This window comes from Triticum dicoccoides, chromosome 1B (genome assembly GCF_002162155.2).
Source record: "Triticum dicoccoides isolate Atlit2015 ecotype Zavitan chromosome 1B, WEW_v2.0, whole genome shotgun sequence".
Lineage (NCBI taxonomy): Eukaryota > Viridiplantae > Streptophyta > Magnoliopsida > Poales > Poaceae > Triticum > Triticum dicoccoides.
The window spans coordinates 710,356,297-710,372,393 of record NC_041381.1 but is presented as its reverse complement, the minus strand read 5'-3'; the positions used below and the strand labels follow the sequence as shown (position 1 = coordinate 710,372,393).

The following is a 16,097-nucleotide window of genomic DNA, read 5'->3' as shown; positions in this document are numbered from 1 at the left end:
GGATCCAAATCAGCCCCTAACGAAGCAACACATAAACTAGGGTTTAAGCTTCTGTCACTCTAGCAACCCATCATCTACTTATTACTTCCCAATGCCTTCCTCTAGGACCAAATAATGGTGAAGTGTCATGTAGTCGACGTTCACATAACACCACTAGAGGAAAAGACAACATACATCTCATCAAAATATCGAACGAATACCAAATTCACATGACTACTAATAGCAAGACTTCACCCATGTCCTCAGGAACAAACGTAACTACTCACAAAGCATATTCATGTTCATAATGAGAGGAGTAATAATATGCATTAAGGATCTGAACATATGATCTTCCACCAAGTAAACCAATTAGCATCAACTACAAGGAGTAATCAACACTACTAGCAACCCACATGTACCAATTTGTGGTTTGATACAAGATTGGATACAAGAAATGAACTAGGGTTTTGAGAGGAGATGGTGCTGGTGAAGGTGTTGATGGAGATTGACCCCCTCCCGATGAGAGGATCGTTGGTGATGACGTTGGTGATGATTTCCCCCTCCCGGAGGGAAGTGTCCCTGACAGAATAGCTCCGCCGGAGCCCTAGATTGCTTCCGCAAAGGTTCCACCTCGTGGCGGCGGAGTTTCATCCCGAAAGCATTCCCACGATTTTTTCCAGGATAAAATCCCTCAGATAGCAGAAGATGGGCACCGGGGGGCCACCAGGGGGCCCAGGAGACAGGGGGGCGCGCCCAGTAGGGGTGGGGGCGCCCCCACCCTCCTGGACAGGGTGTGGGCCCCCTGGTGTATTACTTCCGCTCAATAATTCTTATTAATTCCAAAAATAGGTTTCGTGGAGTTTTAGGATTTTTGGAGCAGTGCAGAATAGGTTTCCAATGTTCGCTCCTTTTCCAGCCAGAATTCTAGCTGTCGGCATCCCCCCTCTTCATGGTAAACCTTGTAAAATAAGAGAGAATAGCCATAAGTATTGAGATATAACGTGTAATAACAGCCCATAATGCAATAAATATTGATATAAAAGCATGATGCAAAATGGACGTATCATTGATCTACCACGAGATCGTAGAGGCTAAACCCTAGAAGCTAGCCTATGATTATGCTTGTTGTTGTCCTACGGACTAAACCCTCCAGTTTATATAGACACCGAAGGGGGCTAGGTTTACACAGAGTCGGTTACAGAGAAAAGAATCTACATATCCGAGTTTCCAAGCTTGCCTTCCACGCAAAGGAGAGTCCCACCCGGACACATGACGAAGTCTTCAATCTTGCATCTTCATAGTCCAACAGTCCGGCATAAGCATATATTACGGCTGTTCGAGGACCCCCTAATCCTGGACTCCCTCATGGTGGCCCATTAGTTCCCCCGGGGGTTTCCGGTAACCCCTCCAGCAGTCCAGTTTTACCCGAAACTCTCCGGAACACTTCTGGTGTCCGAATAACATGGTCGAATATGTCAATATTTATGTCTCGACCATTTCGAGACTCCTCGTCATGTCCGTGATCTCATCCGGGACTCTGAACAACCTTCGGTCATCAAATCACATAAACTCATAATACAAATCGTCATCGAAAGTTAAGCGTGTGGAACCTACGGGTTCGAGAACTATGTAGACATGACCGAGACACATCTCCAGTCAATAACCAATAGCGGAACCTGGATGCTCATATTGGCTCCTACATATTGTACGAAGATCTTTATCGGTCAAACCGCATAACAACATATGTTGTTCCCTTTGTCATCAGTATGTTACTTGCCTGAGATTCGATTGTCGGTATCATCATACCTAGTTCAATCTCGTTACCGGCAAGTCTCTTTACTTGTTTCGTAATGCATCATCCCGCAACTAACTCATTATTCACATTGCTTGCAAGGCTTATAGTGATGAGCATTACCGAGAGGGCCCAGAGGTACCTCTCCGATACTCGGAGCGACAAATCCTAATCTCGATCTATGCCAACTCAACAAACACCATCGGAGACACCTGTAGAGCATCTTTATTATCACCCAGTTACATTGTGACGTTTGATAGCACACTAAGTGTTCCTCCGGTATTCGGGAGTTGCATAATATCATAGTCATAGGAACATGTATAAGTCATGAAGAAAGCAATAGCAATAAACTAAACAATCATAGTGCTAAGCTAATGGATGGGTATTGTCCATCACATCATTCTCTAATGATGTGACCCCGTTCATCAAATGACAACACATGTCTATGGCTAGGAAACTTAACCATCTTTGATTAACGAGCTAGTCAAGTAGAGGCATACTAGGGACACTCTGTTTGTCTATGTATTCACACATGTACTAAGTTTCCGGTTAATACAATTCTAGCATGAATAATAAATATTTATCATGATATAAGGAAATATAAATAACAACTTTATTATTGCCTCTAGGGCATATTTCCTTCAGTCTCCCACTTGCACTAGACTCAAGAATCTAGATTACATAGTGATGATTCTAACACCCATGGAGTCTTGGTGTTGATCATGTTTTGCTCGTGAGAGAGGCTTAGTCAACGGGTCTGCAACATTCAGATCCGTATGTACCTTGCAAATCTCTATGTCTCCCTCCTTGACTTGATTGCGGATGGAATTGAAGCATCTCTTGATGTGCTTGGTTCTCTTGTGAAATCTGGATTCGTTTGCTAAGGCAATTGCACCAGTATTGTCACAAAAGATTTTTATGGGACCCGATGCACTAGGTATGACACCCAGATTGGATATGAACTCCTTCAACCAGACTCCTTCATTTGCTGCTTCTGAAGTAGCTATGTACTCTGCTTCACACGTAGATCCCGTCACGACGCTCTGTTTAGAACTGCACCAATAGACAGCTCCACCATTCAATATAAATACATATCCGGTTTGTGACTTAGAGTCATCCGGATCAGTGTCAAAGCTTGCATAGACATAACCATTTACGACGAGCTCCTTGTCACCTCCATAAATGAGAAACATATCCTTAGTGCTTTTCAGGTATTTCAGGATGTTCTTGACCACTGTCCAATGATCCACTCCTGGATTACTTTGGTACCTCCCTACTAAACTAATAGCAAGGCACACATCAGGTCTGGTACATAGCATTGCATACATGATAGAACCTATGGCTGAGACATAGAGAATGACTTTCATTTTCTCTCTATCTTCTGCAGTGGTCGGGCATTGAGTTTGACTCAACTTCAGACCTTGTAACACAGGCAAGAACCCTTTCTTTGTTTGATCCATTTTCAACTTCTTCAAAACTTTATCAAGGTATGTGCTTTGTGAAAGTCCAATTAAGCGTCTTGATCTATCTCTATAGATCTTGATGCCCAATATATAAGCAGCTTCATCAAGGTCTTTCATTGAAAAATTCTTATTCAAGTATCCTTTTATGCTATCCAGAAATTCAGTATCATTTCCGATCAACAATATGTCATCCACATATAATATCAGAAATGCTACAGATCTCCCACTCACTTCCTTGTAAATACAGCCTTCTCCAAAAGTCTGTATAAAACCATATGCTTTGATCACACTATCAAAGCGTATATTCCAACTCAGAGATGCTTGCACCAGTCCATAAATGGATCGCTGGAGCTTTCACACTTTGTTAGCACCTTTTGGATCGACAAAACCTTCTGGTTGCATCATATACAACTCTTCTTTAAGATATCCATTAAGGAATGCAGTTTTGACATCCATTTGCCAAATTTCATAATCATAAAATGCGGCAAATGCTAACATGATTCAGACAGACTTAAGCATCGCTATGGGTGAGAAGGTCTCATCGTAGTCAACTCCTTGAACTTGTCGAAAAAGCTTTTGCAACAAATCGAGCTTTGTAGACAGTAACATTACCGTCAACACCAGTCTTCTTCTTGAAGATCCATTTATTCTCTATGGCTTGCTGATCATCGGGCAAGTCAACCAAAAGTCCACACTTTGTTCTCATACATGGATCCCATCTCAGATTTCATGGCCTCAAGCCATTTCGCGGAATATGGGCTCATCACCGCTTCCTCATAGTTCGTAGGTTCATCATGGTCAAGTAACATGACCTCCAGAACAGGATTACCGTACCACTCTAGTGTGGATCTTACTCTACTTGACCTACGAGGTTCGGTAGTAACTTGATTATAAGTTTCATGATCATCATCATTAGCTTCCTCACTAATTGGTGTAGGAATCACTGGAACTGATTTCTATGATGAACTACTTTCCAATAAGGGAGCAGGTACAATTACCTCATCAAGTTCTACTTTCCTCCCACTCACTTCTTTCGAGAGAAACTCCTTCTCTAGAAAAGATCCATTCTTAGCAACGAATATCTTTCCTTCAGATCTGTGATAGAAGGTGTACCCAACAGTCTCCTTTGGGTATCCTGTGAAGACACATTTCTTCGATTTGGGTTCGAGCTTATCAGGTTGAAGTTTTTTCATATAAGCTTCACGGCCCCAAACATTAAGAAACGACAACTTGGGTTTTTGCCAAACTACAGTTCATATGGTGTCGTCTCAACGGATTTAGATGGTGCCCTATTTAACGTGAATACAACCGTCTCTAAAGCATAACCCCAAAACGATAGAGGTAAATCAGTAAGAGACATCATAGATCGCACGATATCTAATAAAGTGCGGTTACGATGTTCGGACACACCGTTACACTGTGGTGTTTCTGGTGGCGTGAGTTGTGAAACTATTCCGCATTGTTTCAAATGAAGACCAAACTCGTAACTCAAATATTCACCTCCACGATCAGATTGTAGAAACTTTATTTTCTTGTTACGATGATTTTCCACTTCAGTCTGAAATTCTTTGAACTTTTCAAATGTTTCATACTTATGTTTCATCAAGTAGATATACCCATATCTGCTTAAATCATATATGAAGGTCAGAAAATAACTATACCCGCCGTGAGCCTCAACACTCATCGGACCGCATACATCAGTATGTATTATTTCCAACAAGTCTGTTGCTCGCTCCATTGTTCCGGAGAACGGAGTTTCAGTCATCTTGCCCATGAGGCATGGTTCGCAAGCATCAAGTGATTCATAATCAAGTGATTCCAAAAGCCCATCAGCATGGAGTTTCTTCATGCGCTTTACACCAATATGACCTAAATGGCAGTGCCACAAATAAGTTGCACTATCATTATTGAACTTATATCTTTTGGCTTCAATACTATGAATATGTGTGTCACTACTATCGAGATTCAACAAAAATAGACCACTCATAAAGGGTGCATGACCATAAAAGATATTACTCATATAAATAGAACAACCATTATTCTCTAATTTAAATGAATAACCGTCTCACATCAAACAAGATCCAGATATAATATTCATGCTTAACGCCGGCACCAAATAACAATTATTTAGGTCTAAGACTAATCCTGAAGGTAGATGTAGAGGTAGCATGCCGACGTCGATCACATCGACTTTGGAACCATTTCCCACGCGCATCGTCACCTCGTCCTTAGCCAATCTTCGCTTAATCTCTAGCCCCTGTTTCGAGTTGCAAATATGAGCAACAGAACCAGTATCAAATACCCAGGCGCTACTACGAGCATTAGTAAGGTACACATCAATAACATGTATATCAAATATACCTTTCACTTTGCCATCCTTCTTATCTGCCAAATACTTGGGGCAGTTCCGCTTCCAGTGACCAATCCCTTTGCAGTAGAAGCACTCAGTCTCAGGCTTAGGTCCAGACTTGGGATTCTTCACTTGAGCAGCAACTTGCTTGCCGATCTTCTTGAAGTTCCCCTTCTTCCCTTTGCCCTTTTTCTTGAAACTAGTGGTCTTGTTAACCATCAACACTTGATGCTCCTTCTTGATTTCTACCTCTACAGCCTTTAGCATTGCCAAGAGCTCGGGAATTGTCTTATCCATCCCTTGCATATTATAGTTCATCATGAAGATTTTTTAGCTTGGTGGCAGTGATTGAAGAACTCTGTCAATGACACTATCAACCGGAAGATTAACTCCCAGTTGAGTCAAGTGATTGTGGTACCCAGACATTTTGAGTCTATGTTCACTGACAGAACTATTCTCCTCCATTTTGCAGCTGTAGAACTTATTGGAGACTTCATATCTCTCAATCCGGTCATTTGCTTGAAATATTAGCTTCAACTCTTGGAACATCTCATATGCTCCATGACGTTCAAAACATCGTTGAAGTCCCGACTCTAAGCCGTAAAGCATGGCACACTGAACTATCGAGTAGTCATCAACTTTGCTCTGCCAGGCGTTCATAACGTCCGGCATTGCTCCTGCAGTAGGTCTTGCACCTAGCGGTGCTTCTAGGACATAATTCTTCTATGCAACAATGAGGATAATCCTCAAGTAACAGACCCAGTCCGTGTAGTTGCTACCATCATCTTTCAACTTAGCTTTCTCTAGGAACGCATTAAAATTCAAAGGAACAGTAGCATGGGCCATTTATCTACAACAACATAGACATGCAAAATACTATCAGGTTCATGATAAATTAAAGTTCAATTAATCATATTACTTAAGAACTCCCACTTAGATAGACATCCCTCTAATCATCTAAGTGATCACGTGATCCATATCAACTAAACCATGCCCCATCATCACGTGGGATGGGGTAGTTTTCAATGGTGAACATCACTATGTTGATCATATCTACTATATGATTCATGCTCGACCTTTCGGTCTCAGTGTTCCGAGGCCATTTCTGCATATGCAGGCTTGTCAAGTTTAACCCGAGTATTTTGCGTGTGCAAAACTGGCTTGCACCCGTTGTATGTGAACGTATAGCTTATCACACCCGATCATCACGTGGTGTCTCGGCACGACGAACTATAGCAACGGTGCATACTCAGGGTGAACACTTATACCTTGAAATTTAGCGAGAGATCATCTTATAATGCTACCGCCGTACTAAGCAAAATAAGATGCATAAAGGATAAACATCACACACAATCTATATGAGTGATATGATATGGCCATCATCATCTTGTGCCTTTGATCTCCATCTCCAAAGCACCGTCATGATCACCATCATCACCGGCTTGACACCTTGATCTCCATTGAAGTATCGTTGTCGTCTCGCTAACTATTGCTTCTATGACTATCACTATCGCTTAGTGATAAAGTAAAGCAATTACATGGCGGTTGCATTTCATAAAATAAAGCGACAACCATATGGCTCCTGCCAATTGCCGATAACTGTTACAAAATATGATCATCTCATACAACAATTTATATATCATCACATCTTGACCATATCACATCACAGCAAGCCCTGCAAAAACAAGTTAGACGTCCTCTACTTTGTTGTTGCAAGTTTTATGTGGCTGCTACGGGCTTCTAGCAAGAACCGTTTTTACCTATGCATCAAAACCACAACGATTTTTCGTCAAGTGTGCTGTTTTAACCTTCAACAAGGACCGAACGTAGTCAAACTCGATTCAACTAAAGTTGAAGAAACAGACACCCACTAGCCACCTCTGTGCGAAGCACGGTAGAACCAGTCTCATGAACGCAGTCATGTAATGTCGGTCTGGGCCGCTTCATCCAACAATACCGCTGAATCAAAGTATGACATGCTGGTAAGTAGTATGACTATTATCGCCCACAACTCTTTGTGTTCTACTCGTGCATATAACATCTACGCATAGACCTGGCTCGGATGCCACTGTTGGGGGACGTACTATTTCAAAAAAAAATCCTACAATCATGCAAGATCTATCTAGGAGAAGCATAGCAACGAGTGGGGAGAGTGTTTCCATGTACCCTCGTAGACCGAAAGCGGAAGCGTTTAGTAACACGGTTGATGTAGTCGAATGTATTCGCGATCTAACCGATCCAAGTACCGAACGCACGACACTTCGAGATCTGCACACGTTCAGCTCGGTGACATCCCTCGAACTCTTGATCCAGTTGAGGCCGAGGGAGAATTCCGTTAGCACGACGGCGCGGTGACGGTGATGATGAAGTTACCGGAGTAGGGCTTCGCCTAAGCACTACTACGATATGACCGAGGTGTGTAACTGTGGAGGGGGGCACCACACACGGCTAAAAAATCAACTTTTGTTTCTATGGGGTGCCCCCTCCCCCGTATATAAAGGAGGGGAGGAGGAGGCTGGCCGGCCCTAGGGGGCGCGCCCAAGCAGGGGAGTCCTACTAGACTCCAAGTCCTAGTAGGATTCCACCAAGAGGGAGAGAGGGGGAAGGAAGGAGAGGGAGATGGAGTAGGAAAGGGGGCGTCGCCCCCCCCTTCCCTTGTCCAATTCGAACTCCAAGGGGGGGCACGGCCTGCCCTGACTGCCCTCCTCTCTCTCCAATAGGGCCCATGGTGGCCCATTAGTTCCCCCGGGGGGTTTCCGGTAACCCCTCCGGTAGTCCGGTTTTACCCGAAACTATCCGGAACATTTCCGGTGTCCGAATAACATGGTCCAATATATCAATCTTTATGTCTCGACCATTTCGAGACTCCTCGTCATGTCCGTGATCTCATCCGGGATTCCGAACAACCTCCAGTCATCAAATCGCATAAACTCATAATACAAATCGTTATCGAACGTTAAGCGTGTGGACCCTAGGGTTCGAGAACTATGTAGACATGACTGAGACACATCTACGGTCAATAAAAAATAGCGGAACCTAGATGCTCATATTGGCTCCTACATATTCTACGGAGATCTTTATCGGTCAAACCGCATAACAACATACGTGGTTCCCTCTGTCATCGGTATGTTACTTGCCCAAGATTCGATCGTTGGTATCATTATACCTAGTTCAATCTCGTTACCAGCAAGTCTCTTTACTCGTTCTATAATGCATCATCCTGCAACTATCTCATTATTCACATTGCTTGCAAGGCTTATAGTGATGAGCATTACCGAGAGGGCCCAAAGATACCTCTCCGATACTCAGAGTGACAAATCCTAATCTTGATCTATACCAACTCAACAAACACCATCAGAGACACCTGTAGAGCATCTTTATAATCACCCAGTTATGTTGTGATGTTTGATAGCACACTAAGTGTTTCTCCGGTATTCGGGAGTTGCATAATCTCATAGTCATAGGAACATGTATAAGTCATGAAGAAAGCAATAGCAATAAACTAAACAATCATAGTGCTAAGCTAAGGGATGGGTCTTGTCCATCACATCATTCTCTAATGATGTGATCCCGTTCATCAAATGACAACACATGTCTATGGCTAGGAAACTTAACCATCTTTGATTAACGAGCTAGTCAAGTAGAGGCATACTAGGGACACTCTGTTTGTCTATGTATTCACACATGTACTAAGTTTCCGGTTAATACAATTCTAGCATGAATAATAAACATTTATACTGATATAAGGAAATATAAATAACAACTTTATTATTGCCTCTAGGGCATATTTCCTTCACCGATGTGCTTCACAGACGAGGTGATGCAACATTAGTTCCATGAAGGGTTTAAACCCTTAAACATCGAGCAATAGACCGACTCCTACCTGCATCTACTACTATTACTCCACACATCGACCGCTATCCAACATGCATCTAGTGTATTAATTTCATTGAGAAACGAAGTAATGCAATAAGAACGATGGCATGAAGTAGACAAGATCTATTCATGTAGGAATAGACCCCATCTTGTTATCCTTAATAGTAATGATACATGCGTGCCTCGCTGCCCCTTTTGTCACTGGGAGAGGACACCACAAGATTGAACCGATCACGAAGCACCTCTTCCCATGGCAAGAAAAATCGATCTAGTTGGCCTAACTAAACCAAAGATTCGAAAAAGAAATACAAGCCTATAAATAATCATGCATATAAGAGATCAAAGAAAACTCCAATAGTATTCATGGATATAGATCTGATCATAAACTCAAAGTTCATCGGATCCCAGCAAACACACCGCAAAAATAGTTACATCAAATAGATCTCCAAGAGACCATTGTATTGAGAAGCAAAAAGAGAAAGGAAGCCATCTAGCTACTGCCTACGGGCCCTTAGGTCTATGGTGGACTACTCACACATCATCGGAGAGGGACCAATGAGGATGATGAACCCCTCTGTGATGGTGTTAGATTGGATCTCGTTGTTCTGGAACTTGCGGCGGCTGGAATTGTGTTTTGTCGACTCCCCTAGGGTTTTTGTAATATTTGGGAATTTATAGGGTGAAGAGGCAGTGCAGGAGACCACCCGACCCTGGCTCGTGCCATGTGGTGGCACTTTAGTGGCAGTTCGTGTCGAACCGGTACTAAAGGGGGGGGGACCTTTAGTCCCCACCCTTTAGTGCCGGTTACAGAATCGACACTAAAGTCCCTTACGAACCGGTGCTATAGCCCGGTTCTGCACTAGTGACGTAAACACCCTTTCGTTCAATGATCAATAGTGGTATCATGGATATCCATATTGATCCCTATAATACATGAATGATATTCGAGTGAACCTATGGTTATCATGTGCTATTCTCTTTGCTTCGTGATACTTTACAAGACCCGAGATGAGATATATCGATATCCTCTCGAGTCATTCTCATGCTAAGTATACCGGTCTCCTTGTTGCCGGTTTAGTTGTTCTTTCTCGTTGACATGTTCCGGTATCTCTGTGACCTAGTCACGTGTGTCTGGCCATAGGTAGCCTAGACGTCATTCGGGCATGCCATTGGCGAAGGCCGGCGGAGCTAGACGTCGTTTTTTTTTTTGCATCACGCGGAGGAGGACCTTGTACAAATTAGGTTTTATCTTAAAAATTGAAATAATATTTCAGTTGTTCCGGACTCTGCACCAACTAGGGATGCCGAGGGAGAGGGGGAATTGATTCAGAAAAGATTCGGTTTTTGGATTACATACATACATACATACATACATACAGATGAGAGATGAACGATATGATACATGAATACATATACATACATACAGAGAGATGGTTTTTGATTAGTTGTTGTTGGTGGGATTGGGATTGGGATTGGGATTGGGATTGGGATTGGGTTTGGGATTAGTTGGAGGAGGAGAAATATTAATGTGGGTGGTGCACTTGTCCTTCTTGAACCGGAGCTTGCCCTTGACGTCATCGAACTCCCAGATGTGCTCTTGCATGTGCACGTTGCCGAGGATGTTGGGCCCGGAGTCCCGTTTAAAGAAGCCGATGCAGGCGATCCCGGGCACCACCTCCGGCATGAGCACGCCTTTGGGGCTGGGCTCCAGCCTCGCGCCGCCCATCAACACCAGCTCCAGCTTCGGCACAATGGCTTCCGGCGCCGGGTTCTTGCCGTCCCACTTGTAGCAGTGCTCGAACGGGATCACCTCCTCCGGTGCCTTCTCCAGCTTTGGGTCTAGGAGGGTGGCGAGCGCCCGCGTGACCACGCCGTACGCCGGCTCCAGCAGCGACGACACGGAGGTGCCCGTGTCCAGGTTGAGTCCGCCGTGAACGCGGTAGTTCCACACCTCCGGCGGGACGTTGAGGCGCTGCCCGTTGACAAAGACGCCCGTGACTTGCACGCCCATGGACGGTTCGTTCTGCATGTACACGATGTCTGTCTCGCCGAACCCGGCGCCGGCCACCATGGCCGGGTTGGGCCCGAAGGTGAGGTAGCTGAAGGCGTCGCGGCCGCTGTGCGTCGCCAGCAGGCAGAAGGAGAAGAGGCCCTGGAAGCTCTTCCCGGCCATCTTGCTGAAGGACACGTTGGCGTTGCCCAGCGTCAGCACGCCGTCGTGCGCGTCCACGGTCCCGCCGGCCTCGAACGTCGAGCACCCCAGCACCAGCCCCGGCAGCCGCGCCTGCCTCCCGCCCGACACCGCCACCGTCGCCGTCTCGCGCCCGAAGATGCCGCGGGTATTCGTGCCGTCCTGCAGCTGCTGGTGGTAGCTGCACGACTCGTTGTGGTTGGGCGTCTTGCACGCAACGTGCGGGAAGCGGCCGCAGCTGTCTCGCATAGAGCACCGGTACCGCCGCCACGACGACGACCGCGCCGGACGGTACCAGGTCTTCTTCACCAAGGGTGGCTCCAGCGCCTGCTCCAGGGACATGGTCTGGGCGTTGGCGTTGCCCCTGTCCCTGTGCCGCCGGTGGCCGCGGAGGCGGCAGTTGAGCCAGGTCAGGTCGTTGGCGGTGTCCAGGGCCATGCTGAAGGCCACCGCCGGCGTGCCGAAGTGCACCGTCACCAGGTACATGCCCACGTCCATCGAGTCCAGGGCGCTCTGCATCGGCAGCTCGAACGTGGACAGGGCGCTCCCGCTCGTGGCCGCCAAAAGATCCGGCATGCCCGACGCCGCCAGCTGCCTCCTCCTGGTGCTGGCCGCCATCCGCCGGTGCCGGGCCAGGTCCTTGGCCGCAATGGCTCGGTAGTGCTCGCGGCGCGCCTCGGGGGACTCCGGCACCACCGGCGCCGTCATCGGGAAGTAGCAGCTGCTGCCCTCCTCCAGCGCCCCCACGTCGACGACGACTACCTCATCCGGGTCCGGGTAGGCATCGAGGCAGCCGGGGAGGAGGAGCACCACCACCACCACGGCGGCGGCGGCGACGGCGACGTAATGGCCGTGCATCTTGGTCATTGATCGACCTTTGTAAATTTGTTTTGCTAGTTAGTAATAGCTAGCTGCTATTGATGGATCGACATGCTGCATCTTCTCCCGGCCCCTACCTTAAGCTTGTCCTGTCCATGCGTATTAGAGATGTGAGGTCGCCATTGTTACCTACGTCTGCCTGCCTGCCTCCTTCTTAATTCGAGCGGCCATGAGCTTTTTCAGGATGCAACGCCGCTCTCCGGCCGCCTATAATAAGCACCTCCCCATTTCTCATCCCAATCAAAACATAAATGAAAACACCTCACCTCACACGCACGCTGCCCCCAAGTTGGAAACCCCTTCGCCACAAATTCAACTGCAGATTTTTAGCATGGCAAATCCAACACGTGAGATGACAAATTTAATTTGTCATAAAAATAGATGACAAATTTATTTTTTTCCGGTCAAGAATGGATAATTAATTAGTCGTTCATTATGAGTAATTAGAGGACGCGCCATGAATCTGAGACATCAGATCGTGGGTTGTTGCCGACTCGGACGTGAGTCCAGCTCATGTCTCCCTACCCGATCGCGCCTATATATTGGAGGTGTTGGCAACCCTAGTTGCCACCTAGATCAGATCACATCCGCCTCCTCACACACATCGCATGTCGTCGTTCCTTTCATTGTTGCTGCCTCCGCCGATGCCATCCCGTCCACCGTGTGCACGGTTGTACAGAAGAGCAGGCCTCCGAAACCCCGCCCTTTGCAATCCTGTGCCGGCCGAAGGACGATTAGGTATTTGGAGCATCTCCTATGCGACTTCTTGTCGCCGTTCGTCTACATCCATACTTCGTATACGTCCTCATCACCTTCGTTATCAACATGTCTACCTAAACCGAGAAGCTTGTTGCCAACCAGAAGGTTGTCGAGGAGACCGCTGTCGCCGCGGCGGCTTCCACCTGGCCGGATTGAGGGTATAACCGAGAAGCTATTTACGTATATGTTTCTGCTATATGCTCTGTATGTGCCTATCGGGTTAGATATCAATATGTAGTTAATATTGTCCATGCGATGTTCATGATTTATTTCTGGATTAGATTGATCAAAAAAATGCTAATATACTGAACAATCCAAAAACCTAATATTTGTAGGCAATTTTTGGTTCATGTCATTTCTCATACACTAAAACATGTCCCATCAACGGGGACGAACTTTAAGCGTTGGCAGACCAAAACTACTTTGTGGCTCACAAGGATGAACATGTTCTGGGCTGTTAGTGACACTTCTGAAAGAACGTTTACTCTTGTACAGGAGAAGGCATCTTGGTTGGAGCCGTTCTGAGTGCGATCAGAGAAAAACTAGTTGATTTGTATTTACATATGCGGGTTGCCAAGGACTTGTGGGGTGCACTCGAAGAAAAATTTGGTGCAACCGATGCTGGAAGCGAGATGTATGCCATGGTGTAGTTGTTGGAAATATGCCCTATAGGCAATAATATTGTATTTTTTTCATATTCATAGTAAGTGTTTATATTCTATGTTATAGCTGCTATTATCCTGGAATATGCGATTCAGTGGAAAACTCATATACACGTGTGGAATGATACAGTTAAATAAAAGGTTCCTAGTCTTGCCTCTGGGACTAGCTCAAGTGTTGTTGGTGATCACGTTTTCCGGATCTTAGGATATCGTTAAGTGTAACAACAGTGTTAAAACAACATTGAGATTATGACGTTGGAAGAACGATCATATTGAATCAACCCAAACTTGTTTGTTGTGAATTGAATTAATATCGTATGTATTCAGTTGTAATAATATGGATAGTTAACATGTGATCTTGATATTTAGACCATGAGAGTATCGTGGTCAGTTCTTACTGTGCGGTGAGCTTTGGGGTTGCTCAAACGTCACCTATAACACAGTGATCATAACGACAACTTACAAGTTCATCGGAAAGTTTGACAAGTGGCCAGATAACTCGTAAGTGGGATTTGCTCCTCTCACGATGGAGATATTTTCTTAGGGCCCTCTCGGTGTGATGGCATCAATCATCGTCTGGCTAGACACAACTGACTTCGTCGCGGGGATATCGGAATAGAATAACGATAAAGAAGAACAAAACCGGTAACGAAGATTTCGGTATAGTGAGCATGGTGAGGACTCAGGAGGATACCGATGCATCTCGGGTTTCGTGAAGTATCGCGAAGCAAAGGGAACATCACATGATAACCAAAGGTTCACTCAAATATCTTTCCTGTGCTCAGAGGGATCGATATAGACGTCCATGGTCCCGCTGCGGTCATTGAACGAAGGGGTTTCGTTCATGTCTGTGAGTTACCGAACCTACGAGGTCACAAGCTTAAGGCAATCATGTTCTGCTGAGTGTTAGGAGAACGTGAGTGATGAGAATATAATTGTGAAATTGTTTCATTAATATTCAGAATAGGGTTTCCCCCTCCTCTTGGTCGGCCAACAAGGGGGAAACCTTCCCCCTTGTGTGGCGCCTCCTGATCCCTCTCCAACCTATATATACTAGAGGTTTTTGGTCCTCTTGAACACACAAGTTTTGGAGCCTCCACTAGTTCTTCTAGTTCTAGTTCTAGTTGGTCCTAGTTGAGTAATGAGAGCTAGGCTAATCATATTGTCCTCATAATTAGAAGCCTAGTGTGGTTCTAATATCCTCCTTCTAATTCTCCGATGAAGATTAGCTCTGGAAGGCAAAGCGCTGCCGGATCATGAAGGCTCCACGCTTGCAACCAAGTAGAGAGGTCATGCTTTCGGTCTTCGGTTCGAGGGACTATTCGTGGGAGGTATGAGGTATCGTTCATCGCCGGTTCAAGGCACTCCAAGTGCGATCTACACCGACACGTTCTTCTTCCGCTCCAACTCGGTGACAGTAACGATCATGATCCCAACCTATTATGCATCTTCATATTGATCTTGTGTGATCGTAAGGCTGATACGTCTCCAAAATATCTATAATTTTTTTTGTTCCATGCTATTATAGTACCAATCTTGAATGTTCTATATGCAATTATATGCTATTTTATATCATTTTCTGGGACTAACCTATTAACACGGTGCCAAGTGTCAGTTGATGTTTTTTTGCCTATTTTTGGTTTTCTAGAAAATCTATACCAAACGGTGTCCAAACGCTACGAAACTTTTTGATGATTTTTTGGACAAGAGAGACCCTAGAAGCTTCAGGAGGAGACCATAAGCCAAAGGAGGAGACAGCAAGGCAACATGGCACGCCCAGGGGTGTAGGCATGCCCTGATGCCTTGTGGGCCCCTCATGGCTCCGTCTAATCTAATTCCACTTCTATAAATCCTCAAATACTAGGGACCCCCCAAGAGACACCCGAAGCACTTTTTCCGCCACCACAAGAATCTGTTCTTCCGTGATCCGATCTAGAGGACTTCTACACTACTCTGCCGGATGGGGAATTGATCATGGAGGGCTTCTACATCAAACTTACTACCCTTCCGGTGATGCATGAGTAGTTCACACAGACCTACAGGTCCATAGCTACTAGCTTTTCTTCGATAAAGGGCGCTTTTATTATCTCGAAATGTAGCATCAAGCGGATACAAAACATTATGAGTAACACCCATCCTCTGCATA

General features: G+C 45.4%; 1 protein-coding gene across 1 annotated transcript; it reads right to left on the bottom strand.

Annotated features, from left to right (window-relative positions):
- Positions 1-10,781: 10,781 nt before the first annotated feature.
- Positions 10,782-12,639, bottom strand: LOC119349882 (aspartic proteinase NANA, chloroplast-like). The gene has a single exon (XM_037617979.1). It carries the CDS (start codon positions 12,516-12,518, stop codon positions 10,902-10,904), a length of 1,617 nt encoding a protein of 538 aa, XP_037473876.1. The 5' UTR covers positions 12,519-12,639; the 3' UTR covers positions 10,782-10,901.
- Between the last annotated feature and the right edge of the window lie 3,458 nt (positions 12,640-16,097).